Below are 27804 nucleotides of genomic sequence, written 5' to 3'. Positions count from 1 at the left end.
GAAATGATGTATTTACAGCACAATTATGAGTATATAGTGAACCCCCTGCTTACATTGTTAAAAATAAATGTGCCAAAGGGTTTTTCGGAGCGAAGCCTTGGAAGAACCGCTTTTGGTTCATTTAAGAATCTTTCAGTGTCTGATAATCCAAGGAACCAAATGTGTTTCTTCTCTGGCAGTGCTCCAAAAACTGTAATTTCAGCAGCGTATACAGACTGTGGGTCTTTAGTCATCAGCACAGTTTATTACTTTTTTACAGAAAGCTCACACTGCCCTCTTGTGCTGCTTGTGCCTTACAGACAAAAGACATGAATTTCACCTGTGAACAAACACGTGGTTTTTGCACACTTCATGTGTAATTGCATGCAAAAAAGAGTGTCACTTGTGAAAACATGTTCACATGTAAAAGAAACATATGATAATACAAACACATGTTCACATGTGGAAAAAAAAACATCATCACATGGAAAAATTTGAAAATGTGTTCGCGTAAAAAAAAGGGGGATCACATGGGAGACAATATGATTCCCATGAAAAAATGTGTTCACGTGAAAGAATTCTGTGATCACATGTGACAACATGATCACATGTGAAAAAGCATGTGATCATGTGAAACCATCTGATTCTATGTGAAAAAATATTCATGTGGAAAAAAATTTATGTCACATGTGATCACACACCATTCACGTGTGTTTACTTGGTTTTTAGACAGGAGAAATATATGTGACTTTTCTGTAAGGGCTGAACAAACTAATATTACAAATGTAGATAGTACATATACTACTGCATTCATAGATCACTGTCTCTGTTATCCTCAACAGCTGTTGTTAAATCCTGCAAACTAAAATACAAAATTAGAAAACAAGTTCTTATAAATTAGATTACATTAATAATTACCTTATGACTACCTAATAATTACCTTAATGATCCTGCTGCAATAAAATATTAGATGCTGAAACTGAATAAACCCCATATTTAACTTTACATACTGTATAAATAATCCATGCAAAATCTTTATTTAGAATAAAGTCATTCTGAAGTGTGCAGTATTCTGCATGTTAGCCTGACCACAGTTGTAACTACAGAAACTAGTCTATTTCAGTAGTGAATATAATGCCAGCATACTTTGTTAAACACATGCTGTCCCAGATTGTGCCACTCATTAAGTATTTTTGAAGCTCAAAAAATTACCTATTTGTTGCAGAAAACACCACTTATGTGTGTGTGCCTGTGTTTTATTTTTAGTTTTTGGTTTTGTCCGTCATTTTCATGAGGTGGGAGTCACCAGTCAGACGCATCCTAGTTGTATTCCGTCTCAGTTTCAGGTTCTGACGTCATTGTGGAACTAACGTTGGTCGGTTTTTGCAAAGATAGAGCTGTGCTGGATGCAGATTGATTGAGCTCTAGGTCATCATTTCGAAAGTAGTAGTAGTAGAGAAACAGGAAGAAACCTGAGAAAAGGAAGTTGTAATTAAATAAATAATTCTTCATAGATCAATATGATAAACACCAGTGAAGTTTTACAACTTTTTGTTATATATGTTCTTTTTTATGTAATTTTGATTGCATTTGATGTTTAAAAACTTTTATGTATTTTGCTTTCCTGTGCAATATAGCTCCAACTGTTAATATATATAATCTGGCGCTATACACTGTAAAAAGTGATTTAGTGTTTTAACTTTAAAAAGTCAGTAACCTGGCTAAAATTATGAGTTTGTTGAACTTACTTATAATAAGTAAACAGAATGTAAAACAGATTAATGTTAATTTTCTATTAGTATTACTTTTTTGAATTAAACAAGTCTTTTTGTATGGTGTACTCTTAACATGGCCTTTAAAATCAATGAAGTTGCATCAGAAATAAAAAGGGGAGGTACACACTAGGCATGGTTATTCAAACAAATATTGTGAAATGCACAGCTGGTGTTTGTTCATGATTATATAACGATAAATTTAAAAAATCCCTGAACTTCAGTAATATCCCAGGCTTTCATTGCTAATTTGTGGAGCACAAGCAAAAAAGGACCAGGAGTGCTATGGAACAATGATGCCTTTCTCAGGAATACAATATAGTAATATGATTTTTCTTTGGGACATTCAAATACTACTTGTATTTGCTACTTGTATATCCATGATAGTAAACCTGCTTGCTAGCTATGTTTGATTCATTTACCCAATATTAGCACACATCCTGTATGCTAGCCGCAGAAGATGCTTACTGCAGCACAAATTACAATTTGCCGCGGTCATGTATGAATGTTACAGGTTTAATCAGACGAATAAACAGATCAATTCGTCTTCCTACTACACTACCAGAGCCGTACAATGTTACCTGCATGCTACAGCACTGATCTTAGGCAGGCTGTCTAGATGCATCTATCTCAAAGCTCAACTAAGGGTGCAAAATTTTAAACTTATGGTGCAATGCATGCTTTTGTTTATTTCTCCATTATTACTCCCTGTATAGGTCTGCTATTGGAAAACTAGGGATTCTGTCCAATAATAAAGCAACAAAGCAACAAGACAGGCCATGCAGCCCGTTACTAGGCACAACATAAAGTAGAGTGCCTAAAACTGATGATAAATCACTCTAATACATGGCTTTAAGTGGCTTATTGCTTTTATTAATCATGCTAATAATAATCTCTACAGTTTAGAGTATGCTATTGTTACCAAGCAACCATGGACTGCTGAAAGAGGACAAGAGCGTTCAGTCACCCATCACTGTTTATCATGGTAAATTTATGAAATTTTGTCATAAAACATTGAACATATCATAATACAGCACTGTTTCATACGAAAACCTTTGCTTTATAAGTCTTGGCTCACAAAATCACCACCACAGTCAAAGATTGTTCCGATAACAGCACAAAGATTTTTCATGACTTGTCACAGTAATACAGACTTCAGCTGTCGTTTGAGACCATTATAGGTGTATGTACATTGAGTATTATACAAGGGCTTTGAGGACAGCACAGCCAGTCAGATTTTAGGACAAGAACAGTCTATTTTATTATAGAAATTTTTCTATGTTTTTGAATACAGACTGCAAATCAGAACAGTTCTCAAGCGTCATGAAGATGAGATCATGTGATCAAATTTCATATTCTCCGTGCAGATTCAGAGTTGAGGCCTGTACAAATGGAGCAAGTGCCACCTACCTTGGAAAGAATTAAGGATGCTGAAGATGTAGTAAGATGCAATAGCCATAGCTCCATAGCTGAAGAAGGCCACACCCCAAGTCAGGCCCAGCAGAACAGTAAGACTAAAGATCGCTGCAATTTTTTTTGATGCTGCTTTGACAGCGTTATTTTTCATAAATCTTGCTTGAGTAATCTTTCGGACGATCATAATAAAGATTATTAATGTGAAGATGAAAACCAGTGCATAGTAGCCAACATTCACTATATAATGAATGTATATATTTCTGTTCCAGCACCTGGGAATTTAAAAGAGAAATATTGGGGTTTTAGGAATTTGAGTCCTTTTGATATTTTGTTGCTGAGATATGCAACTGTAGCTTTGGATTGTTTCAGATAATAGCTTACATTTGTACATTAGTCAGATATGTGTAGTTCCCAAAAGCTGCAATCACAATGACAACCAAAGCTGGAAATCCTGAAAAGAAACAAATTTAGATACATTCAGTTATTTTGAGTAATCCCTAATCATTAAAGGCTGAGATGCAAAAGGATAGACCAAGATCAGGTATGCTAACTAGAAAACAGGTTACCAATGCTATCGCTACACATCTTTTCAATCAACTCAGGTGCTACAGCCTCAACTGATATTACATGCCTGATACTCCCCAAGATAATATAGTACTTCCGCCTAAAATGCCCTGGAACTGCTTATGATCCAAAGCACACCACCTCATCTGTGAAGCATGGTGGAGATAGTATTATGGTGTGCGCATGTATGGCTTCCAATAAGTTGTTTGCAAATGATGTCACTTCACTGCGTTGCTGTGGCATGAACTGCAGATGGAAGGCAAAGTGATTTTCTACACAGGAAGCTCTGTCACAAGCTCTTAAAATGCCCATGGTTTGTGTCATTCACGGTTGCTCAAGTCGATCTAACAAAGAAACCACAATGGGCTTTTATTATGTACCAAATGCTGATGTTCATGAGGGAAAAAAATTGCTAGAAATTGACCGTAAAATGGCTGCAAAATGACTTGCAAATCTTCGTCTGCAGTCACAAAGCGCAGAGTATTGTATTTTACACAGTTCATCTGTGGGTGTGCCTTGGTGATAGATTTAGAACAACAACTATAAGCAACAACACCAACACTTAAAGTGGGATTAAGAGTTACACAAAAATCAAGCGAATGTAAATAAATAAAAAACTTTAAATATTCCCGTTCCACCTTTATTATAATAATAACTGCTGCACCATTTAAAGTGAAATGGGACAATTAGAATAGGAAGCCAACTTCAGCCTCATGGAGTTGCATGCCTCTATACTTTTGTGTGTTTTCATTCATTTTCTTAAGTAGAAAGATGTCTGGAGGACAAGGTAGCTGCTCATACCTACTGCCTTGGTAACAGGCAAGTCTTCAATTCAGTGAAAAATCGTACCTCTTCATAAAGGATTACGTCCAACGTATGCTGTGATTTTCTTTTATATGTTTCTCATCTAAACTAACACAGTACAGACTTTCCTCCATCTCATCCATACTGCATTTCACTTCCTACCCTCCATCTGGATTTTGCGTGCCATCGGAATCACGTGACTGCAAACAACCTATGGAACAAGTTCTCTTGTATTTACTGATGTGACTTCTGACAAAAGCAGAGGGATGAATTCTTATGTATAGAGTTTTATTATCTGCTCAGATTCAGCCAAATGCTTCAAAGCCCACTGGACAGTGCACTGGACAAGGCAAAGAAGTGGAATGTTTTTCAATGGCCAAGCCACTGGCCTGCATCCAATCGAACATGCATTTCATTTACTGAAAGCAAAACTAAGGTAAAATGCCTCAAAAACAAGCAGGAACTGAAGACTGCTACAGTAAGCACTTGACTGATCATCACCAGGAAAGAAACCCACTGTCTGGTGATGCCTATGGGTTCCAGACTTCAAGCAGTCATTGACTGCAAAGGATTTACAAGAGTATTAAAAATAATGATTTCATTTATGTTAGTCTGTCCTATCACTCCAATACACTTTGACAGACAGCAAAAATAACAATAAATGTGTAAACATCCAAATATTTATGGACCTGACTGTATACAATACTGTGCAAAAGTCTTAGTCCATCTGAGAAAAGTCATTTGCAGTACAGCGTTAGCATTTACTTGCTAGTAGAAACCACTGACATTTAAACAAATACAAACAAACAAATAATCAATAATTGTGATTTATTTGTGTCAGTGTGTTAACTTATCCATTTCCAAAGCTCTTATTTACATTTAAGTATTTACTTAAGTATTTACAGTTACCCCAGTTTGTTTGTATTTGACTAATATATAATAATATTTCAGTGAAAACGGCCATTACGTACAAGCACTAGAAATTACATAAATGAAAGAGTGGCCTCTGACTTTTGCACAGTACTGTATGTCAATACATTGCTTCCATTTAAAATGTGTAATGAATGAATGAATGAATGAAAAACAATATTTTGAACACTCACCCCATCCCAAGGCAATGAATGCTAGTTTGTACTTTCTGGTCCTCATGTTGACTGCATTGAGGCTCAGGTAGAAGTGAAGTCCCTGAATGAAAAACCAAGAGAACGTGGCCAGCATGGAGAAGTGCATAACTGCTGCTATGATGATGCAGGCCGCGTTGTTATTTGTGTTTGTTACTTGCTGGTTGGACAAGAAGGTTATGTTTAGAAGGCACAATGCCACAAACAGATGCATCAGGATTGTTGTGCCTAGCCTGGATTTGGAACGCCTAAAGAAATAAAGACATTTTATTTTGGTTATTATGAGAAAAACAGGACATAAAGTTACTCACTGCACAGTATTTGCACTTATATGTTTATCCAGTTGTATGCAAAACCCCAGCCAAATGACATATTTTGTTCATTTTTGAAGTGAAAAGCAAACTATTTCAAAAAGTAACATTTTTCAGCAATGAAATGCATTTTAAAAAATAGTAATTACAGCATGTTCAAAAGCTTGAACACCCTTCCAGTTACAATGTCTCAAACCTATTTAAGTTTATTTTAATTAGTATTTTATTAATTTGGACTGGTTAGGCGGGTCAAGAAATGTCTTGAAATTGTAAAAAATGAAAATTGTAAGCTGATGACAACCTTGTGCTTACTCCTCTAAGCATGTAGCTAAGAATCAAAAAACGAAGTTAACTGATGTCTGCAAAGCAAGAGACGGCTATAAAAATATGTCAAAGTGCCTCCAGTTCACAATATCCACTGTCCAAAATGTCATTAAGAAATGACAGGTAAGGGGACTTTCGAAAGTCATGGCAAAATATGGAAGATGAAGAAAATTCTCAGACTGAACTGCTCATATTCTGGCCAGAAAGGCAAAGCAAAACTCCCATATGACAGCAAAGAACCTACAGAAAGCTTTAGCTGACACAGGAGTGGTGGTGATCAGTTTTACTCTGCAGAGTTGATTGCACAAACATGATCTGCATGGAAAAGTCATCAGAAGGAAACTTCATCTAAGACCTCATCACAAAATCAATGTCTGAAGCAGGCAAAGCAAAATCTACATAAGCATTTTAGGAGCAAGTGCTGTGGTTTGATGAAGTAAAAATGGAACTCTCTGGCCACCAAAGGTTTGTTTGTAGAAAAAAAGGAGCTGCATTTAATGAAAAGAACACCTCGCCAACTGTTAAGCATGGAAGTGGATCTATTATGAAGCAAATGTGACCCACTCTGTCAAGAAACTGAAGCTGAAAAGAAGCTGGATCCTACAACATGATAACGATCCAAAACATAATTTAAAATCCTCTATGAAGTACTTCAAAAAACACAAGCTGAAGCTTTTGGAATGGCCCTCACAGTCCCCTGACTTGAACAACAATCTGTAGATAAATTAAAGATAGATGTCCCATGCATATTACAAAACTAGAAGCATTTTGGAAAAAAGAGTGGGTGAAAATTCCTAAAACATGAATAAAAAGACTCCTGGCTACAAGAAGCATTTAAATTTTGTGATATCTGCCAGAAGCGGGTGTTAACAAGTTTTGACTTAGCAGGGTGTCAGTGTCCAAACAGCTGCACTAGCCACAATTACTATTTTTTTCAAGTTAGTTAAGTTAAACTTAACATTTGCAGAATTTTTTATTGTATTTTTGTTTTATTTTTGCTGCAGTGGTTGTGTTTACTTATTTTTTTATTTCAAAAATCAGTAATATATGTAATTTGGCCAGTGGTGCCATACAACTGTATGTTGTCACTTTAATGTATTTTCTTGACTAATTTTTAAAGTGAATCAGTCTGAATAAGATGATATGACTGTCTAAAATTATTTTACCACATCACAAAGTGAATGAACAGGCCTACGAGAAGGAAAAATGTGGACAAGCCACAACCAATGCTGGTGATATAGGTTAGTGATGTTACATCTTCACTTGAAATGGTTTGGTCTGGTGGTGCCTAAGAGAGTGAAGAAAGCAGTGGATTTAGGCCAAACAAGAGAAATTTTAAACCTTGAGGCTGGTGTGTGTGTGTGTGTGTGTGTGTGTATATATATATATATATATATATATATATATATATATATATACACATGTATATTTAAACCAGGCCCGGATCATCAAGTTATCAAATTTTGTTGGGCCCCTTTCATTTTTTATCTTTATTACTGAACCCCTAAAGTATCACTGTGAAAAATACTGCAGATATATTCCCTTGCATGTACAGGGGAATGCAAAGTCATTATAAGGGAATGCAAAATTATTGCAAGGTAATGCAAAACAATTGCATGGGAATGCAATGTCATTACCGGTTTTTAACTACGGCCCTTAGAAGCTCCATATTTTTGGATGATATCATAGCAGGTTCCAAGAGGCTTATGCAGCACCATAATTGCAGTATACTAACCACAGTGCTGGCATGATGGCATTATCATTAATTAAAACCATAAATTAAATAAATTACAACTGCACAGCCAAAATGTCAATAATAAAGATGAAAAAGGCACCAAACTAAAAATCCCAAACCAGGAAGCCTCAGCTAAAGCATACTGCTTTTTCCCATTAACATCACATAAAACTTTGCAGATCACTACTGACACACTTTTTTTTGTTTTTATTCAAGTGGGTAACATTGTATATTTGGGCTTTGTGGTGAGGGTCTGCTACTCTGTTGAAGTATCAGGTCTCACTTTTACAGATCTTCCAGGCACGTTTTGAATTGAAAATTCAAAGTACATTCAAAGGAACGTTACAACCTGAAAGTGTGACTGAGGTAATGATGGATAGTGAAATGTTGCTAAGCAGTGATTAGTCCACTTTCTCTCTGTGCGGCTAGTAAAGTTCCCACTGCGAGTCAAAATAGCTGTTTAAATTTTCTCATATTAGCTCGTAGGGGCCTCTAGTGGCTTGGGCCTACTTGGCACATGCCCATAAATCCAATGGGAAGATCCAGGCCTGGTTTAAACAGAGGCTTAGCTCCAAATTCATTTGTTTTGATTAAAAAGTCACATGCAGATAAAAGCTAGAAAACTAAAGAATACTAGAATAAACTTGTAAGCTTAAAGTGTTTTAGTACTATAATGCATATAATCACATTTGAAGTGAATCACTTTATTAAATAAACATTTATAATTAGACAACATTTAGCATAATAGTAATCTAAAAATATCTTTTTGGAAGTAAACTGACAATTACAAAAATGTTGTTATTACAAAATAATGACATAATTTTAAATTCAACTTTTAATGTAGGGATGACAATACAAAGGACTTGCTCTTGCATGTTCATGTAGAAACAGTATGAGGAGTTTCTTACCATCAATATTGCAAAGAAGGTCAGGTGAGTGCAACTGCATTTTATCGTCTTGCCGGTAATGTTTGTGACACAGCCAGATGTGGTCCATTTGGGTTTCTTTTTTTCATCATATTCTTTAGAGAAACATGAACTCTTTTAATGTTAGTGTTTTTGATTTTTTTAAATTATATTTACAATAATTTTTGTATTGTAATTTTAATAATTACCTGTACCATCCCAAGAATTGCACGTCATAATACTGTTATTCTGTGTAAATGATAATAGACATTGTAAATGCTTGGAAATAAATAAAATTGGCTATTCTACTTTCTATACTTCAGTGAAACCTTGTCTTACCTTTTCCTGAAGCCTGAAGTAGATGTCTATGGTGGCAGTGAGATTTGTGATATTGACGCCCATTGATATTCCAAAAATCTCATCTTTCAAAACACTCACACCACTCTTGTAATCAAACAATAATGACACAAAACAGGTTTTTAATATCTGCGTTTTTCAATATTAAGCCAAATAGCAAGTATCCTACGGCACATCTCATACAAAAAATCACATCAAAAATAAGTAGACTATTGATTTTTTTCAGTAATACCGTATCAAGGTCAGGAAACAGCACAACTCCTACAAACGGTGTTCCATTAAACGCGGAACGTGCCATATTAAGCGCTTCCACTGGAATTTTTACAGACCATAGCAATTCTGTCTCCTGCAAAGTGTCATTCACAGTCTGTGGAGGTAGGAATGTGAAAAAAACAGGTTAGATTTTTTTTTTTTAAAAGTCTATGAATGTATGTATTTGTGTTGGTATGTACGTATTTACTCTTTCTCTGTATGTTAGGGTGCTGGTGAGAACAAAGAACAAATCCCAAATAAGAAAACATTGGTGAATGTCAGAATCTTCATGAAAGCTGTGTAAAGCCTTGGCTAGACCACATAACTTTTAAAGTCTTAACAGATCATAAAAAGACTGGTCATCTCACACTATCTGACTGGTTTTCGCAGATTTTTTCTGGTGACTGTAATATTGGGGATCACACACTAAACGATTAGGGATCACTGTCACTACCCGATTTGAACCAGAAACTCGATTTGGACTACGCATGTGCAAAAGTGTATGTCAGCCAACCTGATTTGGACTACCGGAACGCTGTAAAACAACATCGGAAATTACATTCCTGTGCTGCGCATATGTAGTCCAATTCACGTTTCCGTCATATCGGGTAGTGACAGTCACACACTACTCAACTCACTCAGCTGCAGAGGTGGGAACAAGTCACTAAGTTGCAAGTAACAAGTAAGTCTCAAGTCTTGACACTCAAGTCCTGAGTCAAGTCCCAAGTCAAGATAGTCAAGTCTCGATTCGAGTCCCAAGTCAGTACAGGCGAGTCTCAAGTTGAGTCCCAAGTCAATAGTCCTAATCTTCGAGTCCTAAACAAGTCAGTCTGCATTCCTTAGCTAATTTAAAGGCAAAACACTTCCAACAAAATGGTACACAGATAACCACACTCTTAAAAAGGATGGTTCTAAAAAGAAAGCGTTCTTCAGAATGTGCTGTAGATGGTTCTATATAGAACCTTTATAAAAAGGGTTCTATATAGCACCCAAAAGCGTTCTTCTATTGTTATGATGCCAAGCTTGTAACAATAGGAGAACCCTTTTGGGTGCTCTATGGAACCCTTTTCAAAAAGGTTCAATATAGAACCAACTATGGAACATCTTTCATCAATCTGAAGAACCATTTCATGATGCAAAGAACCCTTTAATAATGCAAAAGGTTTTTGAGTGTTCATGGTTCTTTTTAGAACCATTTTAGAACCTTTGAAGAACCATCCTTTTGAGTGGGAAACAGACATACTGGTACACACAAAGAGTAGTGAACTACACATGAAAAGAGTTTTAAAAATACCACAGAACTTAATTTTAAAACACTTTATATTTGAAGATAATTTTGGTGATTTTTGGGAACACTGGGCACACAGGATTAGAATATAAATATAAAATAGCTCACATTTCTTCTACTTTGTGTCTCAAGTCTTTCCGAGCCCTGAGGCTGAAGTCTGAGTCAAAATTTGAGTCACTGGTGTTCAAGTCAAAGTCGAGTCGCAAGTCTTGCTCGATTTTCTCGAGTCGAGTCATCAAAGTAATCAAATTTGTGACTCAAGTTGGACTCGAGTCCAAGTCATATGACTCGAGTCCACACCTCTGCTAAGCTGTTGCTCAAATGAACAGAACACACTGAACTTACGTGACTTGTTGCACTGGTAGTGTTTAATTTTTAAGAGTTTTAAATGCACATACTCGACTGTGCTCATGCCTTAAATTCAGCTCATGGAAAAGCTTCGCTCCACGTGTGTGATTTATTGGCATTTCTCTTTTTTTACTTGCTGTATTTTTTTTTTTTCCTGCCCTCAGTTTTCATTGCCTGTTACAGGAGTCTGTAAACATTGAGTCGTTGACCAGAATACAGTACTAGATTATGCTCAAATACACTACTAGATTGGGGCGAAAAAAATCAAACATATCTGATATACTCTGACTGGTCTGAAATGCAATCAGGAGGTCAAAAAATCTGAATCTGTACCCCTTTCCCACTACTCAATTTTCTCTCCAACTGTCAACTCTGACTGGCCCCAAAATCTGCAGACTAAAGCCAACTAGCACAGACTGAGAATCAGGGCTAAAATCAGGGTAAGAGTCATGTAGTGTAACCCCGGCTTAAGTGGGTTTTAAGATGAATTTCTTAAGAACAGTTGGTAAATGAGGCTCAGTGTCCATCTTAAGATATGTCAGTATAATATTTCTTACCACTCTTTGGAGCATTAAGACAAAATACCAAACGTTGGGTGGGTGATGGACCTGAAGTCTAAAAATTGTTGACAGATTTACGGACATTTTGCCTTCGCAAACTGCATTTTGGTGTTAAAAGTGTCTTAATGAAAAGTTCAACCAGGCAGTCGCTGCTCTTTTGTGCTTTTGCCTCACTGTGTGTATTTATAAGAGTTTCCTTCTCAAAGCATGAAATACTGGAACTAGATTATTATAATTAAGCACGTAATCCAGTTTACAGAGATTGATGGTAAATACTGACTGTGTGTTATTTAAAGCCAGAGAAAAGTCTTATTTTTGGTGTTAACATGGATGCCGCAGTGCTCTCAGAGAAAAGAGAGAATTTTTCATGTTTATTTATCTTTGATCATAATAAAAACTTGTAAACATCTGTCATGTCACATAAATTCTTAAGATAATGGAGAAAATAAAAAAATAAACTGGTTTAGAAAAATAATGTTTTGAACTTATCATTTCCTTATACATTTACACATTATTGTCAAAAACACATATTACAACTCTTTGACTCCTGCGCTGTGGCTTCTGTCCACTGTGGTTTATGTGTGCACATGGCAGAAATCTAACTGCCATTCTGTGATGTACTGCACATAGGTAAGAGTTTACGTTCATATCATGCAATTTCACATTTCATGTGGAAATGATGTCATATGTTTTGTCGAACTTTTTTACTTATGAATTTATGTTGAAGTAATCACATACTTTCTCAACAAAGTTTTACTTTGTTATTATTTTGACTTACTAAAAAAGCAACTCATTATTTTGTGACAGTTTGAGTCTGAAACAGACAGTTAAAAGTCTTTTTTTCCTCTACTTGACAGAAAAACAGGCTTTCATAAAAAAAGCAAAAAACTTGGTTATATTGCACTGCTCAAATGTTAATTACAATATTGTGCATGTGTTCATTTGGAAGTTCTTGGTAGATAACCTTCTAAATTGGCCACCTCCACCAGCACAAAGTGTCGGTAGACTGTCAGCAAGTAACCCCTCTCTTAATAAATCTGCCCCTAAAAATCTAACTTGATGTGAAAGACAAAAATAAGGAACATTCAAAATTGCTTTGTTTCCCATTTTATGATTTACATGAAAAAATGTGTGTGTGTGTGTGTGTGTGTGTGTGTGTGTGTGTGTGTATGTGTGTGCGTGTGTGTGTGTTTGCATGCCTGTGTGTGTCAGAGTCCTTACCTCCATCTTCTGATTTTGGGTATATCCTATGTTGACATTTGTATCTTTGTCTTGTTTTTGAATAAGGCCTGTAGCCTTTCCTACTGTAATTGGTAAACTGCTTGTATTCATTGATCTCACAAGTAATTTGAGGTTTTCCATGGTCTGTCTGCAAATTTAAAAGCAGCTTTAATTCTTTTTTTTAGATAAGCTTTGGAAGAAGACAACATCTATAAAACTTTTTAAATATTTAATAAATTCTCTTGTTGTTCTTATAATTCAGCTTCTGGGTTATAGCAATGTGCTAAACTCTAATAAGCTAATCTAATAAGTAGTTGCAACAACAACAATAGCCTACTTACACTGCTTCCGAAATGCTTCTCTTGCCAGGTGATGAACTGGATGGACTTGGAGTTGGGGGAGTGCAGCGCCAGCAAAATATACTTTGATTTTGTTGAACATGAACAATGTAATTGCTGTTTCTTCCTTGAAATGAAAAACAGCAAGAAAGACGAGAACATTCAGACATGATTTGTGTAATTACTTTTTTCCTCTGAGATTACACGATACAACTGCTACTAAAACAGATTTTGTCCATTTTCAAAAAATAATGTAGTAGACGATGTTTCATACTGATGGGTATGATTTAAAGTTTCTCACTCCTTTTGTAACAAACCAGAATTGTGCCTCACTAGTATTCACTGGAACTGGATGCATTGCCATTGGCACATTTTGAACTTGCGAACAGAAACAAATGCTTACAGAAATGAACCCTAACCCTTTTAAAATGACGAAATATAACTGACAAGACAAAAATACAAAATTGTTAACAGCTGAAGAGTGCCACAGAAGTATGATGAGGTGAGATTTAGACTACTAATGACATCAGCAAGTTTGCCTCCAATTTCCTTTACACCACTTTCAATGGTTTGAGTGGTAGTAAGAAGTGAAGTTCACCTGCACATTGTCCTTGGTTATTAGGGATTTCTTCGCAGAGTGGGGCACTTATGGGATAACCTAAAGAGAGCACAACAACACATATTGAATACTAAAATGTGACAATGAAATGTAGATTTAAAAACCCCTGCACTCAAATATGTGTTTAAACCCTCTTGGATGTACCTACAGAGTTCAAAATTTTCCATTGAAGACACTGGCTTTCCAAGTAAACCAGAAAAATGCATAGCAGCTTAGTTTTGTACATCGTGAATGGGCCTGAACTTATCACGGTCCACCGAACTGGTTCAAAGTGAGAGTTGAAAACACATTTTGGACTTTTAACTTACTTGGATTTTAGATTAAAATCTTTTGCTTTGAATGACCTTATACCTTAATTATGTTTATTTTATTAAAATAAACATTTGAACATTAGATTTTGTCAGTACCAAAACAATCATAACACTACCAAAACTTTACCAAAGTAGTGACAGTAGTGACTGTTTTGGTAGTGGCAATTTTAGCTAAATTTGAGCAGAACTCAAAAATGCTAGCCAGTAGATGACAGTTTTGAACAGTTGTACACACATACAGTTATAACATTTTTCACTGAAACACAAAAAAGTTTACTTAATTGTGGACAATATGTGTTTTGGTAGTGACAATTCTTAACATTACACACTGATTTTCAGACTTTGGGATACATTTACTTCAAAACAGTGGGATCTAACTGCTCTCACTTCCTGCTCTAAAATGCAGGGGTATGGCTAAAATAAGGCTCTGCCTATGGACTAAACTCTTTGTGTTTCAGTAGTGACATGACATGATGCCTCATAATGCCAGGCACTGTTCTAGTAGGGGGTAACGTGCTACTACAGTAGCCTAGCATGCTACAGTTTCACCACAGCACAGGTTCATTTCAGCTTCCTGAAGCTTCATTAATGCAAAGTTTAGAGAATAAAGACTCTGAGCGGGTAAATCTGTGTAAGTAAATGTGGGTAAGCTGTTTTTAATTTACATCCTTGTTAGCACCAGAGGCTAATAATTAGGAAGAAGGCTAAACCAGACATCATGGCTCACTGATAATGCATTGAGGCAAGTTTAGAGAATAAAGACTCAAATCTGAGCTAATGAAATTGAGTGACCGGTGCTGGAGTGACTGAAACACAGAAGCTTTCTGATTATTCATATTACATTGGAGGCTTATTTTTGTTTCTGGGTCATTCTATGGATACATCCATTTTGTGTCCCTAGCGTTTACAGATATATTACACTTGAAAAACATGTTAGGGATACAATTTATTTATATTTTAAAATGAAACAATAAGTTATTTTAACAATTACACCTTCTTGAGCCATCAATTTAGCGATATTGGTTTTTAAGTCAATTATATAGAATTCCAAGCACCACAGAAGTGCTCCTTCGCCCAGTCATGTGTAAAAGGTGAGTGCCATATAAAACAGGTATAAAACATGTTTTTCTGCAATTTTAACTGCAGTAATCTACACATGCCTATCAAATATATGATTTAAATGACATAAAGGAAACAAATGGCGAATAAATATTATAAAAGATATAATGAAAGTTGTCCCCAGGAGTCGTGTCACTGGTGTTACTGCATAACAAAAAATCTCTTATTTTGAAATAAAAATCACACTGATGACATCACTTCCTTCCACTTATTTTCTGAAGATCCATGAAGAAAAGCACATGGTAAGTCCACGGTGTCTTATCAGTTATCAGAAATTTTCTCATTTAGCTCTTGATTTCATGTGAAGCTTTTAGCTGAAATCACTGGTATGACCAACATTATTCTTAGGTAATTGTGAAAAAATAGAATACAAATGGATTAAAATATATATTTTAGTGGATATTCCATGATTGACAGCGCGGTTTGATGCTCTGTAGCCGTCATTTTGTAAAATGCCTTTTTGATTAAAAATGTCACTAGTGTTACTGTCCCTGGTGTTACCTTTCTTATGCATAACACCAATGACGATCAGTAACACCAGTGACTTCTATGGATAGATAAAAAAGTGGACGTTTCTGTAGAATGACCCTTCTGCTGCACTCCATCTCATCTGTTCAGTCTGTAACAAGTAGAGATACTGTGCAAGGTAGAGGGGGGAAGGGTCAGGGTTTATAAACAGGGCAGTAAGGTTGCATTTACAATTTGCATAATTGAGCACATTCCTTGATCTTTTGCATTCTTAATGAGTGTTGAGGTTTAGGGACGCTGCTGTGCCATTCTTAACAGTTTCTTGGTCATAACAATACATAAAAATATCATTTTATTTATCATTTATCATTTTATTTATAGAAAAATATATAACACTTTATTATTTAACATATTTTTTGTGTTTTAATTTATAATTTCAGGGGTACTTTAAGCAGAAATATGTGGGCCCTAGTTGGTATGTTTAATAGTGGTGAAAGACTTTGTATATAACAATCACAATTCATTGTGTAATTTGTCCAGAAACTAGACCTGGCTCCCCTCATTGAGCACTTTTGGTCTTACCCCTATGTGTAGACATTAGGTTGTATATAACAGTCATATTTCAGGCATTAATATGCAATCTGTAGGTTACTACTGCCTTATAAAATTTAAATTTGATTATGAATTATAAATTTCTGTTTTAGAGGTCTCCAGGATATTAAAGCAGTGAGAACTTTCTGGCTTTCCTGGAGCAAAAATGTAGCATCAGATCAATAAAGTAAAAAAATGTAATATTAAATTTACTTAAAAGTGTCAAATGTAATGACAAGTAATGTCACACTTCGATATGGCAATATATCATGGATAAGCCTGTGGTGATACACGTATCAATACAGTGAAGGCTGTATTAATATTTGTGAATTAACTTTTACATGGCACATTAATATGCAAGTCGTACTGCATTCATTTCTGAGAAGGGCACATGTTCATTATGCAGCGTGTGGTAAACATGCTCTACTTTGCTCTTCCTTCAGTATTATTTGCATGTATTGCTGCACTGGTGGAAAAAAAGCTCCAGGCCAGTCTGGTTTGGTTTTAACTCCAGTCCCTTCTGCACATTGCACGTTCAGGAGAAAGTGCACTTCATTCATTAGAGCGTAATTCATTCGTTAGTTTATCGTGTGCTGTGTGTGCATGAATAATCCTTTATTAACTGCTTTTACTGCTAGTTAGTTTCACTTTCATAGATGTGGTTTAGTTTGCAGTTGTACTGAGGTATTCATTTGTACGCTATTGTAATTATCAGTTAGCAGTTAGCATTTTGGTCATGTATTTGGAGAGCTGCTTTGTATTATAGCACTTCCTGATGAGACTGTGCTGAATGTGATCTGTGGTACATTTATGGAAGCCCACACAGACACTGGGAAAAAATATAGCCATTTAGTAAGTCACAGCATCTCATAATTGACTCGCTATCTCACAATAATGAGATAATATCTCATAATTATGACTTTGTATCACATCATTTTAAAATGTATACATTTTTAATCTATATATTCTTCACAGATTATCCCTTGTTCAATATAAATATATTTGTACATAGCAGAGAGGTTTTTTTTTCTTACATAGGTCCCTTCTGTCTCTATATTTTGTGTATATTTTGTGTATATTTTATATATTTCAGTTTCAGTACTTTCTGTAGAGTGATTATCTGAGCTTCACCACAAGCATTTCAGTGCATGAATGTCCTGACATGTTGTGCAAATGACAAATAAATTTGAAACCTGAACTTGAACATGATCATTACTACTTAGCATCTCACTATTATGACATCTTATCACATAATGGAATTCTATGACTTATAATCTGATATTTATGATTTGCTCATAATAATGACATTCTATCTCATAAATATGGCTTGCTATCTTTCTTACTATGACTTGCTATCTCCTAATAATAAGATCCGGTCTTGAAACTGTAACAGTATCTCATAATGTTGACTTGCTATCTCATAATATGGAGACATTTTCTCATAATTTTGCCTTAGTATCTTATTATGATCTTAATTATGATTTACTATCACAATTTTGACTTGCTATCTTATAATTATGACTTCATATCTCATAATTATGACTTAGACAATGACTAAAATTTTCTCATTTTTATAAGATATTAATTCGTAATTATGAGATAGCAGGTCATAACTATGAGAAACTTTCTCATTATTACGACATACTATATGGGTTTTTTTTCAAGTGGTAAAAATAGGCTTCTGTTCATGTTAGGTCGCTTAAAAAATAATAAAAAGAGATGCTTTTCAGTACCACCAACACACATCTGAGTAAGGTCTTAGTGCGAACAGAAAAAAAGGAGCTGTAACTGTAGACTGCAGGCTGCTTCATATGCTAACAGACCAAGAATCCGCTGAGACAGGGTGTTTTTAAATCCAATTGCACTCATTATCTCTAGATAGCACAGCACACTTCCCTAACCTTTTCATTCTGTTACTTCTGAGTCAGCAGTCAATAATAAAATGGGTATAAAACACTGTGGGGATAACAAACCTGCATTAGTGTAAGTCACTGATGGCAGTAGTGTAGAAGCATTTAGTATAAATCGTACAGTAAGTCCAGAAATGTCATTCAAATAGATTTCATATTTCTCTTTAGGTGTCGTCACATTCCAGGTGTAGTCAGATATTCCGATGGAGCAGATTCCTACAAAATAAAGCAAAATATTTAATGTCATTAAGAAATAAGGTACATACAGCGCATTAATGTGTACTGTTCACTTTTTCATTCCAATATTCTAGTATCTACTGTTAGTGTTTTAACAAATCCTAACAAATGTTATGAATAACTGTCCCTGTTAGTGATTTAACCTTTATAACATTTATTTTAACATCAAATATCTTTAGTTTATGGGTTTTATTAACTTATACTATCTTATTATCTTTTACTGATCGGTGGCCACTTGCATAAAGCATCCTAAGTTAAAATTCTTAAGACAGTGGTCACCAACAGATCTACTTTCCTGCAGAGATCAGTTCTTACCTGCATCTAACATGCCGCCCCCACCTTACTTAACACCAACACAGCAGATAGAGCCAATTAGGAACTTCTGAGGAAGCTAACTAGCTGGAGCAGGTGTGGCAGATTGTAGTTGGAGATAGACTCTGCAGGAGGGTGCAGGGCTGGTGACCACTGCCTTACAGGATCCATTTTAAACTGTTCAACTGAAACTTTGCAAATGTAAAATCTTCAGCACTGAAACATTAACTCAGAGTCTAAAACCCAAGTTATGGTTGATTCTGTTTACTTTCCATTTAAATATTTCACTGAAGTGATTTCAAGTAGCTCACTTAAGGTAAAGGGCAAAACATAAGGCCAACGTTCACTTATATGTTATGCAAGTGATGGCTGGACAGTATTTCTACTGCTAAATACCATTTCAATATACTGTGATGGGTAACAAGTTACATGAACTATAAGGAAAAAATGGATGTGTTTGTACTTTGCTAAGTATTTTCAAATGAGACCTTTAATTCTGCTTAAGTATTTGTGAAGAAAATAATCTGTTTTTACTCAGTTACATTAAGTTATTAATTCTGAGCTGCTTTGAGACATAATATGACTGACCCAGTAATTAATTCTGAGCTGCAACAGAGGCATAATATGACTGACCCAGTTTTGACAAATTCATGAAACACTGATTCATGATCCAGGGAAAAGCCGTTGGCAGACTCTGGTTTTGTGGGTCTATAAAAGCAACATAAACAACAAGAAAATAGCATTGCTCAATCCAGATTTTCCACGTTTACATCCATTTCAATATAAGATATAACAGCATTATTATAATGTATTACAAACTCACAGGAGCTGAAGTTGCATGCTGAAGTTAAATTAGTAGCTCCCACATACGAAGAGTTGAAGTCGGTTATGAAAATATACTTTTTACAGGCTGGAACGATAAACAAATAAATGATAACACTTTATTTGAAGTGGTCCTTTGTAGATGATTAATTAACTCTTAACAGATTATCAGTAACACATCAACAACATCATCAGTGAAGTAGCAGTAGTGAAGTATCAGAATACATTGTAGTAAGTATCTTGTACATGTACTGTTGATACATTACTTACAGTAAGTAGATATATTGTTAATGTGTTACTTCCATTACACAAAACCTAACCTTACCCAACCTTACCCAAAACCTAACCCTAACCCTGGCCATAATCCTAACCTTAACCTCAACCCAAAACCTAATCCTAACCCTCACCTTGGTCCTGATGTTACTGAGAGTCTGCTGAGCGTTAGTTTCAACTTTAGAAATGACACTGGCACATTTTTCATGAATTGAATCTGACTTCAGAATAGCACTATTAGCAAACTACATCAGCAGTGTTTTTACTCATGCTAGAATGTAATCTAGAGACGAATGCTGTTATTTTGACTGTAAAAACTAATAATATAATGGATAACGTTAACTCTACAAGCTTTAAATGTGACATACATTGAGATGAGACGTGAGGGTGAAAGAACGTCAGAGCTGCTGACAACAAGAAACTCCACTTGATCAAAGACATCATTCCCATCTTCTGGGGCCTGCCGGAGACAAGAATACCTGAACATTAATCCCCTTGAACTACAGCTGTAAATTATTCTGTAACTTCTTTGAAAATAAAGTGGATGTTATGTAGTAATGAGAGAAAAGTATTGAAGTACCCCTGCAGATTAAAACTATAAACAAATTAATTTAATGTACAAGACTAATGTTTATTAAACGTATATGAATATGACTGAATACTGTAACTGTAAGCATGAATACATAGGAGTTCTTACCTGAAGAGAGCCAGTTCGTATATGTTCATAAACAGTGTTATGAGCATTCAGCAGCATCATCTGTTTATTTCACTTGCAAATCATGCTTGTTCACTGACGAAGATGTAGGTTATTACTGGTATAGGGTTAGTTACTTATGAAGAAACTCTGCTTATTTCAACTAAATACTATTCTAACCCAGTAGATCAGAAGTCCAGCTGTTTCTGATATGTTCAAATATCACAAGTCCTACTCAAGCCCAACCCCAATTTCTCACAGTCAAGTTAACATTCATTTATCCTTGTTCTGTCAGTTATGAAATTATTATATCAGGAGAACATTCTTAAGTTTAATGTACAAACGTCTGGATGGTATGTGACATGCAAATAAAAAAGAATACAGTGATGTGTAAATCCATACTTACCTGTATTTAAACAAGAACAGCACAAAGACAAGATATTCAATATTTTACCTTTTTAACATTATCGTTTTTTTTGTTTGTTTGTTTTTTTTTTAAATATATGCTCAATCTGTGGCAACACATTCCAAAAAACGTGGATTAAGCGCCGTTTAAGACAACGGAAACAATGTGAAATGTTCAAATAGCATCATAAGCTGGTGATGCAGTCATGCTTGGGTATAAAAAGAGCATCCAGGAAAGGATTGAGGCTTACCACTTTGGCAAAAAATGCTTCAGTGATTAACCCAACAGTTTAAAAATGTTTCGATTTTAGGTTTTCCACTCCCTATGGTGCATGATATCTTTAAATTATTCAGGGAATATAGATGTATTTTGGCGTGTACAGGGCACGGCTGAAAACCACAAATGTATTCCTGTGACCTTTGATCCCTCCCTCATTAAAACACACACACATGGGCTTGGGAATACTTTGACTTCCACTGTCAGTAGTCATCACTGCATCCACAAAGGCAGGTTAGGGAATGTACTGTGCACAGCAGCAGTCATATGTCAGCAATATCCAGCAATGCTGCTGACTTCTCTGGGCTCAAGTGCATCCGAAATTGAATGGTGCACATTGGAAATGTGTATTGTGGTTTGACAAATGAACTTTTTCAGATTGTTTATGCAAATAATGGATGTCATGTTCTCCAGGCCAAACAAATAAGTTCAAAAGCCATGGTCTGACAGGAATATGCCTATTTCAGCATCACAACTTTTTGTTGCAGTTTTTGAGCTAGGGTTGCAGTTTTAGAGCTAGAACCATACAACTTTCCAAAACCACGCGGTCTGTATGGAAATAGTACATTTGTGCTTTGGGGACTGATTGCATGTACGATTTTTGTACATGCATTTCAACATTTTGAACCTGCATTTAAATACACATTTTTCCCATTAGAAATGAAAGGCAGAAAACTGAAATTTAACTGCCACAAAAGATGTCACAATGTCACACAGACATTACATACACACATATTAGCAACCACCTGGGATACCATAGCAAAGGCCTATCAACACCTTAGTATCCATCTGGGACAAAATAGCAACAGCCTAGCAACACCTTAGCAACCACCTGGGATAACATAACTACAGCCTAGCAACACCTTAGCAACCATTTGGGATAACACAGGAATTGCCAAGCAAAACCTTAGCAACTGCCTAGGATTCCATAGCAGTGGCCCAGCAACATCTTAGCAACCACCTGGGACACCATACCAACAGCCTAGCAAACCACCTGGGATTTCATAGTAATGACACTGTGAAGCCAACTTAAAGATCGCTCACAAACTTTCTCCTTCTACTTTAAAATGCAGCTTAAGACCACCACAGGCAGAAATGACAAATGTAGTGTCATAAAAAGAGACTCCATACCACTATCCCACCTCCCCATAGACAATGAATACCTTCTGAATAGTGTTTAAGACTACATGCAAGCCTACATGCATGCCAGGTTCAGAATGGTAATTCATGCTGTGAATAAAATGTCATTCGATATGCATCCTTGATGAATGCTACTATATTGATGGTATCTTTGAGTCTAGTTCCACAGTAGACAAGTGCGTAAGTAAACAGAGTACAACGTACACAGATTATACTAAGGGCCGTTGTATGTGGACAGTTTTGCTGTGTGCTTCATGTAACTGTTGCAACTCCATGCAAATAACCTCCAGTTGTATCTCCAGGTATCTAGACTTGTTTGTGACTTTACAAAGGGATGCAAATGAATTTCTAAACAGAGCTTCATGCATGAAAATCTATTGCCACGGAGTCAGTTAGGCAGCACTGAGAATAATGCTGTTCAGTACTCCTCTTACGCAGATGGAAATCAGACACACAGTTTTTTCCAAATTTCACGGCACTCTAAGTAGAATAGATCAGCGGAACTGATAGCTTTTACATGCAAATATTTAATATTTAATGTGACAATTCCTCACTAAAAGCTTAAAGTTTCACTGGTATTTTTAAGGTAACATCAAGCTGATAAAACAACAGATATATTTTAATAGTCTTTTAATGGCCTGTTGATGAATAGCAAAAGTGAATGATGGAATAGAATATCATATTATTATACATAATTCAGATTCTCTGAGCTGGCATTTGTTCCTCTGGTTGGGTAATTTACCACAGCATAATTAAGGTTCAAATTTAGAAATGTATGACATTCATAATTTCTGTGGAAAACTAAGGAAAGCACCCTCAGATACACCCCCCCCGTGCAGTTACACCTTTATGCAAATTATATGTAAATCAACCTTGCTCGTGACTTTGTGATTAAGGCGTATCAAAACTTCATACTAAAGACTAACTAAAAGAATGTTGGATGACATTAATCAACATAGGCCATATGGGCTGTGGCAAATTAGAATCTTATTAACATCAGCGTTGATGACCCTGAGAGGCTCCACCGAGTCAATTATATGATGATGGGAATACCCAGTCCTCTACCAAACACTGTAAGACATAATAATTGCATTAACTTATTATTATTTTTTCGTTTACTTTACTAATCTGTCAAAATTACTAATGCAAATCTAGGAACACACATACTACTTCTGATATAATCCTAAATTACTAAGGAAAATCTCTTTAAGATCAGTTAATTTGGATAAATCCTGTAGATTAAAGAGATTTTTGTCCAAGCACTCATAGCAGTTTTGTTAGTTTCTATTAATTACCTCTTTGCAAAATGTTTCATTGCACACTCTCATATTAAACATTTTGATGTGTTTTACATGTTTTTGTCATTCTCACAATGATAGTGTTTTGTATACGGGCTACCAGTTCAGCCCAACACCATGAATACTAACAGAACGGCAAATATGTATTACAGTTCTCAGAAATGGATAATACCAGTTTTATCTAAGCCACTTATTTGTTCCTGTACAAAACAGTCCAATTAATACAATGGAATTGTTTTAATTGATGAAAATAGATTACACAAAGAAGAATATTTGATTCAAGTTAACCAGACTAATACAAGAGTAAGCAGTAGAGTATTACCAACTAATTGAAGTTTACAATGCAAGCTGCCGGTATGTCTGGTAGGATAGATTGGAGATGGCATAAACACGTACTTAGCTCATGTCACAACATCCTTCACAAGGAACATTACAACAAACCTCACAGAGACACTAAAGCTACAGCACTATTATTCCTAGGTTTTTTTTTTTCTTAGGAAAAATCTTCTGTATTAAGATGATTCAAATTTATTCGATCTCTCTGATGTACATATAATCCAAATGTTGATGTAAACACAACATGGAAATTGAATGTTCTGCAGGCCTACTCTCAGCACATTTACTGAATGGCTGTGCCCTGGCTAATTTTGTAATTTCATCTGAATGGCTGCATTTCTGTGATTTATTCCCCCAGACCTTTTGATTTATTTTTTATTGTTATTATGTAAGAGTAATCTATGAATTTAGATATATGATTATGAGGAGCTGTGGTGAAAGCAATTCATTTTAAATGCTAAAGGCTCTAACAGTGGGGCAAGACAGGGTTACAGCATTTTTAATGTTGTCCCATAACAACAATATTGCCTGCTGTCCCAATTTATTTGCCCTAACTGTGTGCTGACCTCATCATCATTGCATTCATGCTAAACTCATGTTCAAATATAGTTTATTTATACAGTCAACACAAACTGCTGAAAGGGATACCAGTGAAGCAATATACAGCTGCATGCAAAAGTTTGAGTAAAGTTCAATCAACTTACATGTTTTGTTGATCTTCTAAGTAAAAATAAATTAAGAAATCCTATATGTAAACAAACATAAATATATTCGCTGTGTATGCAATTTCCTGCAAAGTGTAGAGCTTAATTTCTATTTATTTGCTGAATTTAACATAACGGAAAAAACACATAACTTTGTGCATGCCACATTTTTTGTTCTAATCTCCCCCATGTGTTAAATTCAGCAGTGCAACAGTAAATGTACACTAAAATGTGCAGAAGTGTATTCATGCCAATTTGACCCTGGTGCCCAAACTTTTCCTTATGACTGTCTACTTTCTAAAGTGAAAATCCTTCATACAGCCTTCTGTTATGACATGTTTCAATTTTAAGTCAAATGTTTCAGTCAAACTTTCAGGAAAGCTAATTTGCGTAAAACTAGAGGAAACTTTGTTCAGGTGGAATGCACTCCCCCTCAGCTAGGTTAGAGCTAGTCTGCTAGCTAAGCAAAGTTTGTAAGGCAGAGTATTTTGAGATGTCTGAACAAAATGTGCATAAATTGACATAAAGCTTTGCTTTAGAAACATCATATATTGCCTTTACTTTTTAGGTTTTTGCTAGCTGTGTAGACTTTAGCTTGCTAACTAGCATGCTAGCAGACGAAAGTAATAAGCCCTTTTCAAAAAAAAAGAAATACTTATGTTCAAATAACTTCAGCCCACTATGGAAAGGTATATCACTTCATCTTTGTCATAGTTGGCAAGATCGAAATTTGAATTGTTCAGAACAGTTGGAGGACACCAAACACACAACACTGTGGAAGTCCAAGCTGAATAAAGAATATAAATTGTTTGTGGAAGAATTGCTTCACAGCTATCACAGTACGACAGCATCAGCTAGCGTCGGCAGAATGATAAAACAATGGATGAGAGAAAATAACCATAATGAAAAAGCTAGACTAGCCATGTTAGCTGGAGATGTTGAAAAAGCTTGCTAACTAGAAAGTAGTAGGCAAAAATATGCACACACAGACACAGGCCGGGAGGCCTGACAGCTTTTGAGGGAGAAATGAAAACTGTTCCACTAAAGCAGCTGAAAACAGCACCAACTTTAAAGAGTAAATTGTCATCAGTGTAATGTTAGCAAAATGCTGACACAAAGATACTTCCATCAACTAATGGCACAAACCCATTTTTTCTCTGCTCACCAGACTGAGGTAAGGTTGCTTCAAACTCAAACTCACTTCAAGATTGTTTGTTGATCTTGTATTTGGCCATCAATGTTACTGTAGTTGTTTTAGGCAGTTTAACCCAGCAACTTCTATTATTTCAGCAGAAAAAAAAACATTGTATCAGCAGCTAACCCCTTAAAATCCCTTATTACGTACTAAGGCTTGTTATCCAGTAACTACAGGGACGTCAATGCAAACTAGCTGAGTTATTTCTAGGTTATAAAAGTGTGTAATAAAATTTTGAGCCTGCCAGTTGGCCTTGACCATTTAAGGGGTTAAGTATAACAGATGGAATAGTTTGCTACCTAAAACTCAGTCTGAACATAGCAAATTAATGCTATGGTAAAGCATTTTAAAGCATTTTGTTACTATGGCTTTAAACAGCATTTTTTGGGGGTTTGATAATGGAAAAGCACCAGAATGCAATGAGTTCTGAAAAAGTTCTGCTGCTAAGGTCAACACTTTGCTCAACGTCTCACCTCTCCAAAAGCTTACCATAGGTAATTTGACATAGTAGTGGGTTGTACGGCCAAATAACAATAACAATTTTTATTTATATGATATAAAAACAAATTTATATCATAGTATAAATAAAATTTCTGACAGTCTTGGTATATATCATGCTATATATACACTATATGGCCAAAAGTATGTGGACACTGACCATTACACTTGTGTGAGCTTGTTGGATATCCCATTCCAAAACCAAGGGCTTTAATGCAGAGTTGCCCCTCCTTTGCGGCCATATCAGCCTCTACTTATCTGATAAGATTTGGAAGAGTGTTTGTGGGAATCTGTGCCCATTCTGTCAAAAGAGCATTTGTGAGATCAGGCACTGATGTTGGATGAGAAAACCTGACTCACACCCAATGTTCCAATTCAGCCCAAAGGTGTTCAGTGGGCTTGAAGTCAGGGCTCTGTGCAGGCCAGTAGAGTTCCTCCACACCAAACTCATTAAACCATGTTTTTATGGAGCTCAATTTGGGCACAGTCATGCTGGCTTCAGGCGTCACAAGTGCAGTAATCAGTCTGGTGTCCATGTTAGGCTAAGGCTATACCATATGAACCAGTAAACTGCCCACTACTAAATGATGACAATAGAGAAGCAATATCAACAGTCTGGACCTGCTATGTTATTTTTTAAATATATTAAATTATGTTTTGAGATGGTGATCAGCAGCAACACTGCTTGATTACGGGTACATAAAAGTGTTAATAGAGAATTTGCTAAAAAGCATGTACAAATGTGAGTTTGCGGTTATTAATGGAAAGCAAAAACATTTTTTTTTGTTTTGTTTTGTTTATGGCAAAGAAACCTCTGCAAAAACAAACAAAAAAAATGACTGTTTGCCTGTCATGCCCTGTGATGGACTGGTGACCTGTCCAGGGTGTATCCTGCCTTCCACCCAGTGACTGCTGAGATAGGCTCCAGCTCCCCCCACGACCCGAAGGATAAGCAGCTTAGAAGATGTGTATGTGTGTGTGTTTGCCTGTCATCCCACCTGGAAACTCTGAGTCCCTATATGGTTATATTTCTCCACAGAGTAGTTTTTCCAGCTGCCATGACAAGAGGAAACTGGGCCCTAACTGTTCAAAAGCACTGTGGCTTATTTGCATGTGAAACAGGCTACTATTCATCATGGGGCAAAGTTTTACAGTCCCTTCTGCTTACACCAATCAGGCATAACATTATGACCACCTCCTTGTTTCTATGCTCATTGTATCAGCTCCATTTACTATATAGGTGCACTTTGTAGTTAGACACAGCAGTGCTGCTGGAGTTTTTAAATACCTCAGTGTCACT

At 35.9% G+C, this 27804-nt stretch overlaps 2 protein-coding genes across 2 annotated transcripts; both read right to left on the bottom strand.

The window, feature by feature from the left end:
• Positions 1-432: 432 nt before the first annotated feature.
• Positions 433-5743, bottom strand: LOC118824132 (adhesion G-protein coupled receptor G5-like). The gene is made up of 4 exons (XM_036594098.1): positions 5639-5743; positions 3549-3618; positions 3162-3439; positions 433-1451 (listed from the first exon to the last, which is right to left on the bottom strand). Exons 1-4 carry the CDS (start codon positions 5682-5684, stop codon positions 1300-1302), a joined length of 546 nt encoding a protein of 181 aa, XP_036449991.1. The 5' UTR covers positions 5685-5743; the 3' UTR covers positions 433-1299.
• A 53-nt stretch (positions 5744-5796) lies between these two features.
• LOC118823886 (adhesion G-protein coupled receptor G1-like) lies at positions 5797-20755 on the bottom strand. Its single transcript, XM_036593730.1, has 14 exons — positions 20655-20755; positions 20326-20417; positions 19686-19772; positions 19496-19570; positions 18377-18529; positions 13894-13953; positions 13299-13422; positions 12958-13105; positions 9521-9655; positions 9271-9375; positions 9141-9180; positions 8935-9047; positions 7487-7579; positions 5797-5904 (listed from the first exon to the last, which is right to left on the bottom strand). Exons 1-14 carry the CDS (start codon positions 20699-20701, stop codon positions 5797-5799), a joined length of 1380 nt encoding a protein of 459 aa, XP_036449623.1. The 5' UTR covers positions 20702-20755.
• Between the last annotated feature and the right edge of the window lie 7049 nt (positions 20756-27804).

The sequence above is a fragment of the Colossoma macropomum genome, unplaced genomic scaffold (genome assembly GCF_904425465.1).
Source record: "Colossoma macropomum unplaced genomic scaffold, Colossoma_macropomum, whole genome shotgun sequence".
In the NCBI taxonomy this organism is placed as follows: domain Eukaryota; kingdom Metazoa; phylum Chordata; class Actinopteri; order Characiformes; family Serrasalmidae; genus Colossoma; species Colossoma macropomum.
The sequence above is the reverse complement of the archived record's forward strand: the minus strand, read 5'-3'. Positions and strand labels throughout refer to the sequence as shown.

What these genes read in the sequence shown, in the direction of transcription:
- LOC118824132 (XM_036594098.1), bottom strand. Translation starts at nt 5,684, where the DNA reads ATGAGGACCAGAAAGTACAAACTAGCATTCATTGCCTTGGGATGGG. An exon ending in ATTCATTGCCTTGGGATGGG is followed by an intron (nt 3,619 to 5,638) that starts GTGAGTGTTCAA and finishes GTTTCTTTTCAG; the next exon opens with GATTTCCAGCTTTGGTTGTC. An exon ending in TATCTGACTAATGTACAAAT is followed by an intron (nt 3,440 to 3,548) that starts GTAAGCTATTAT and finishes TTAAATTCCCAG; the next exon opens with GTGCTGGAACAGAAATATAT.
- LOC118823886 (XM_036593730.1), bottom strand. Translation starts at nt 20,701, where the DNA reads ATGCTCATAACACTGTTTATGAACATATACGAACTGGCTCTCTTCAG. An exon ending in TACGAACTGGCTCTCTTCAG is followed by an intron (nt 20,418 to 20,654) that starts GTAAGAACTCCT and finishes TGTCTCCGGCAG; the next exon opens with GCCCCAGAAGATGGGAATGA. An exon ending in AGAAGCATTTCGGAAGCAGT is followed by an intron (nt 13,106 to 13,298) that starts GTAAGTAGGCTA and finishes TTAAATTTGCAG; the next exon opens with ACAGACCATGGAAAACCTCA.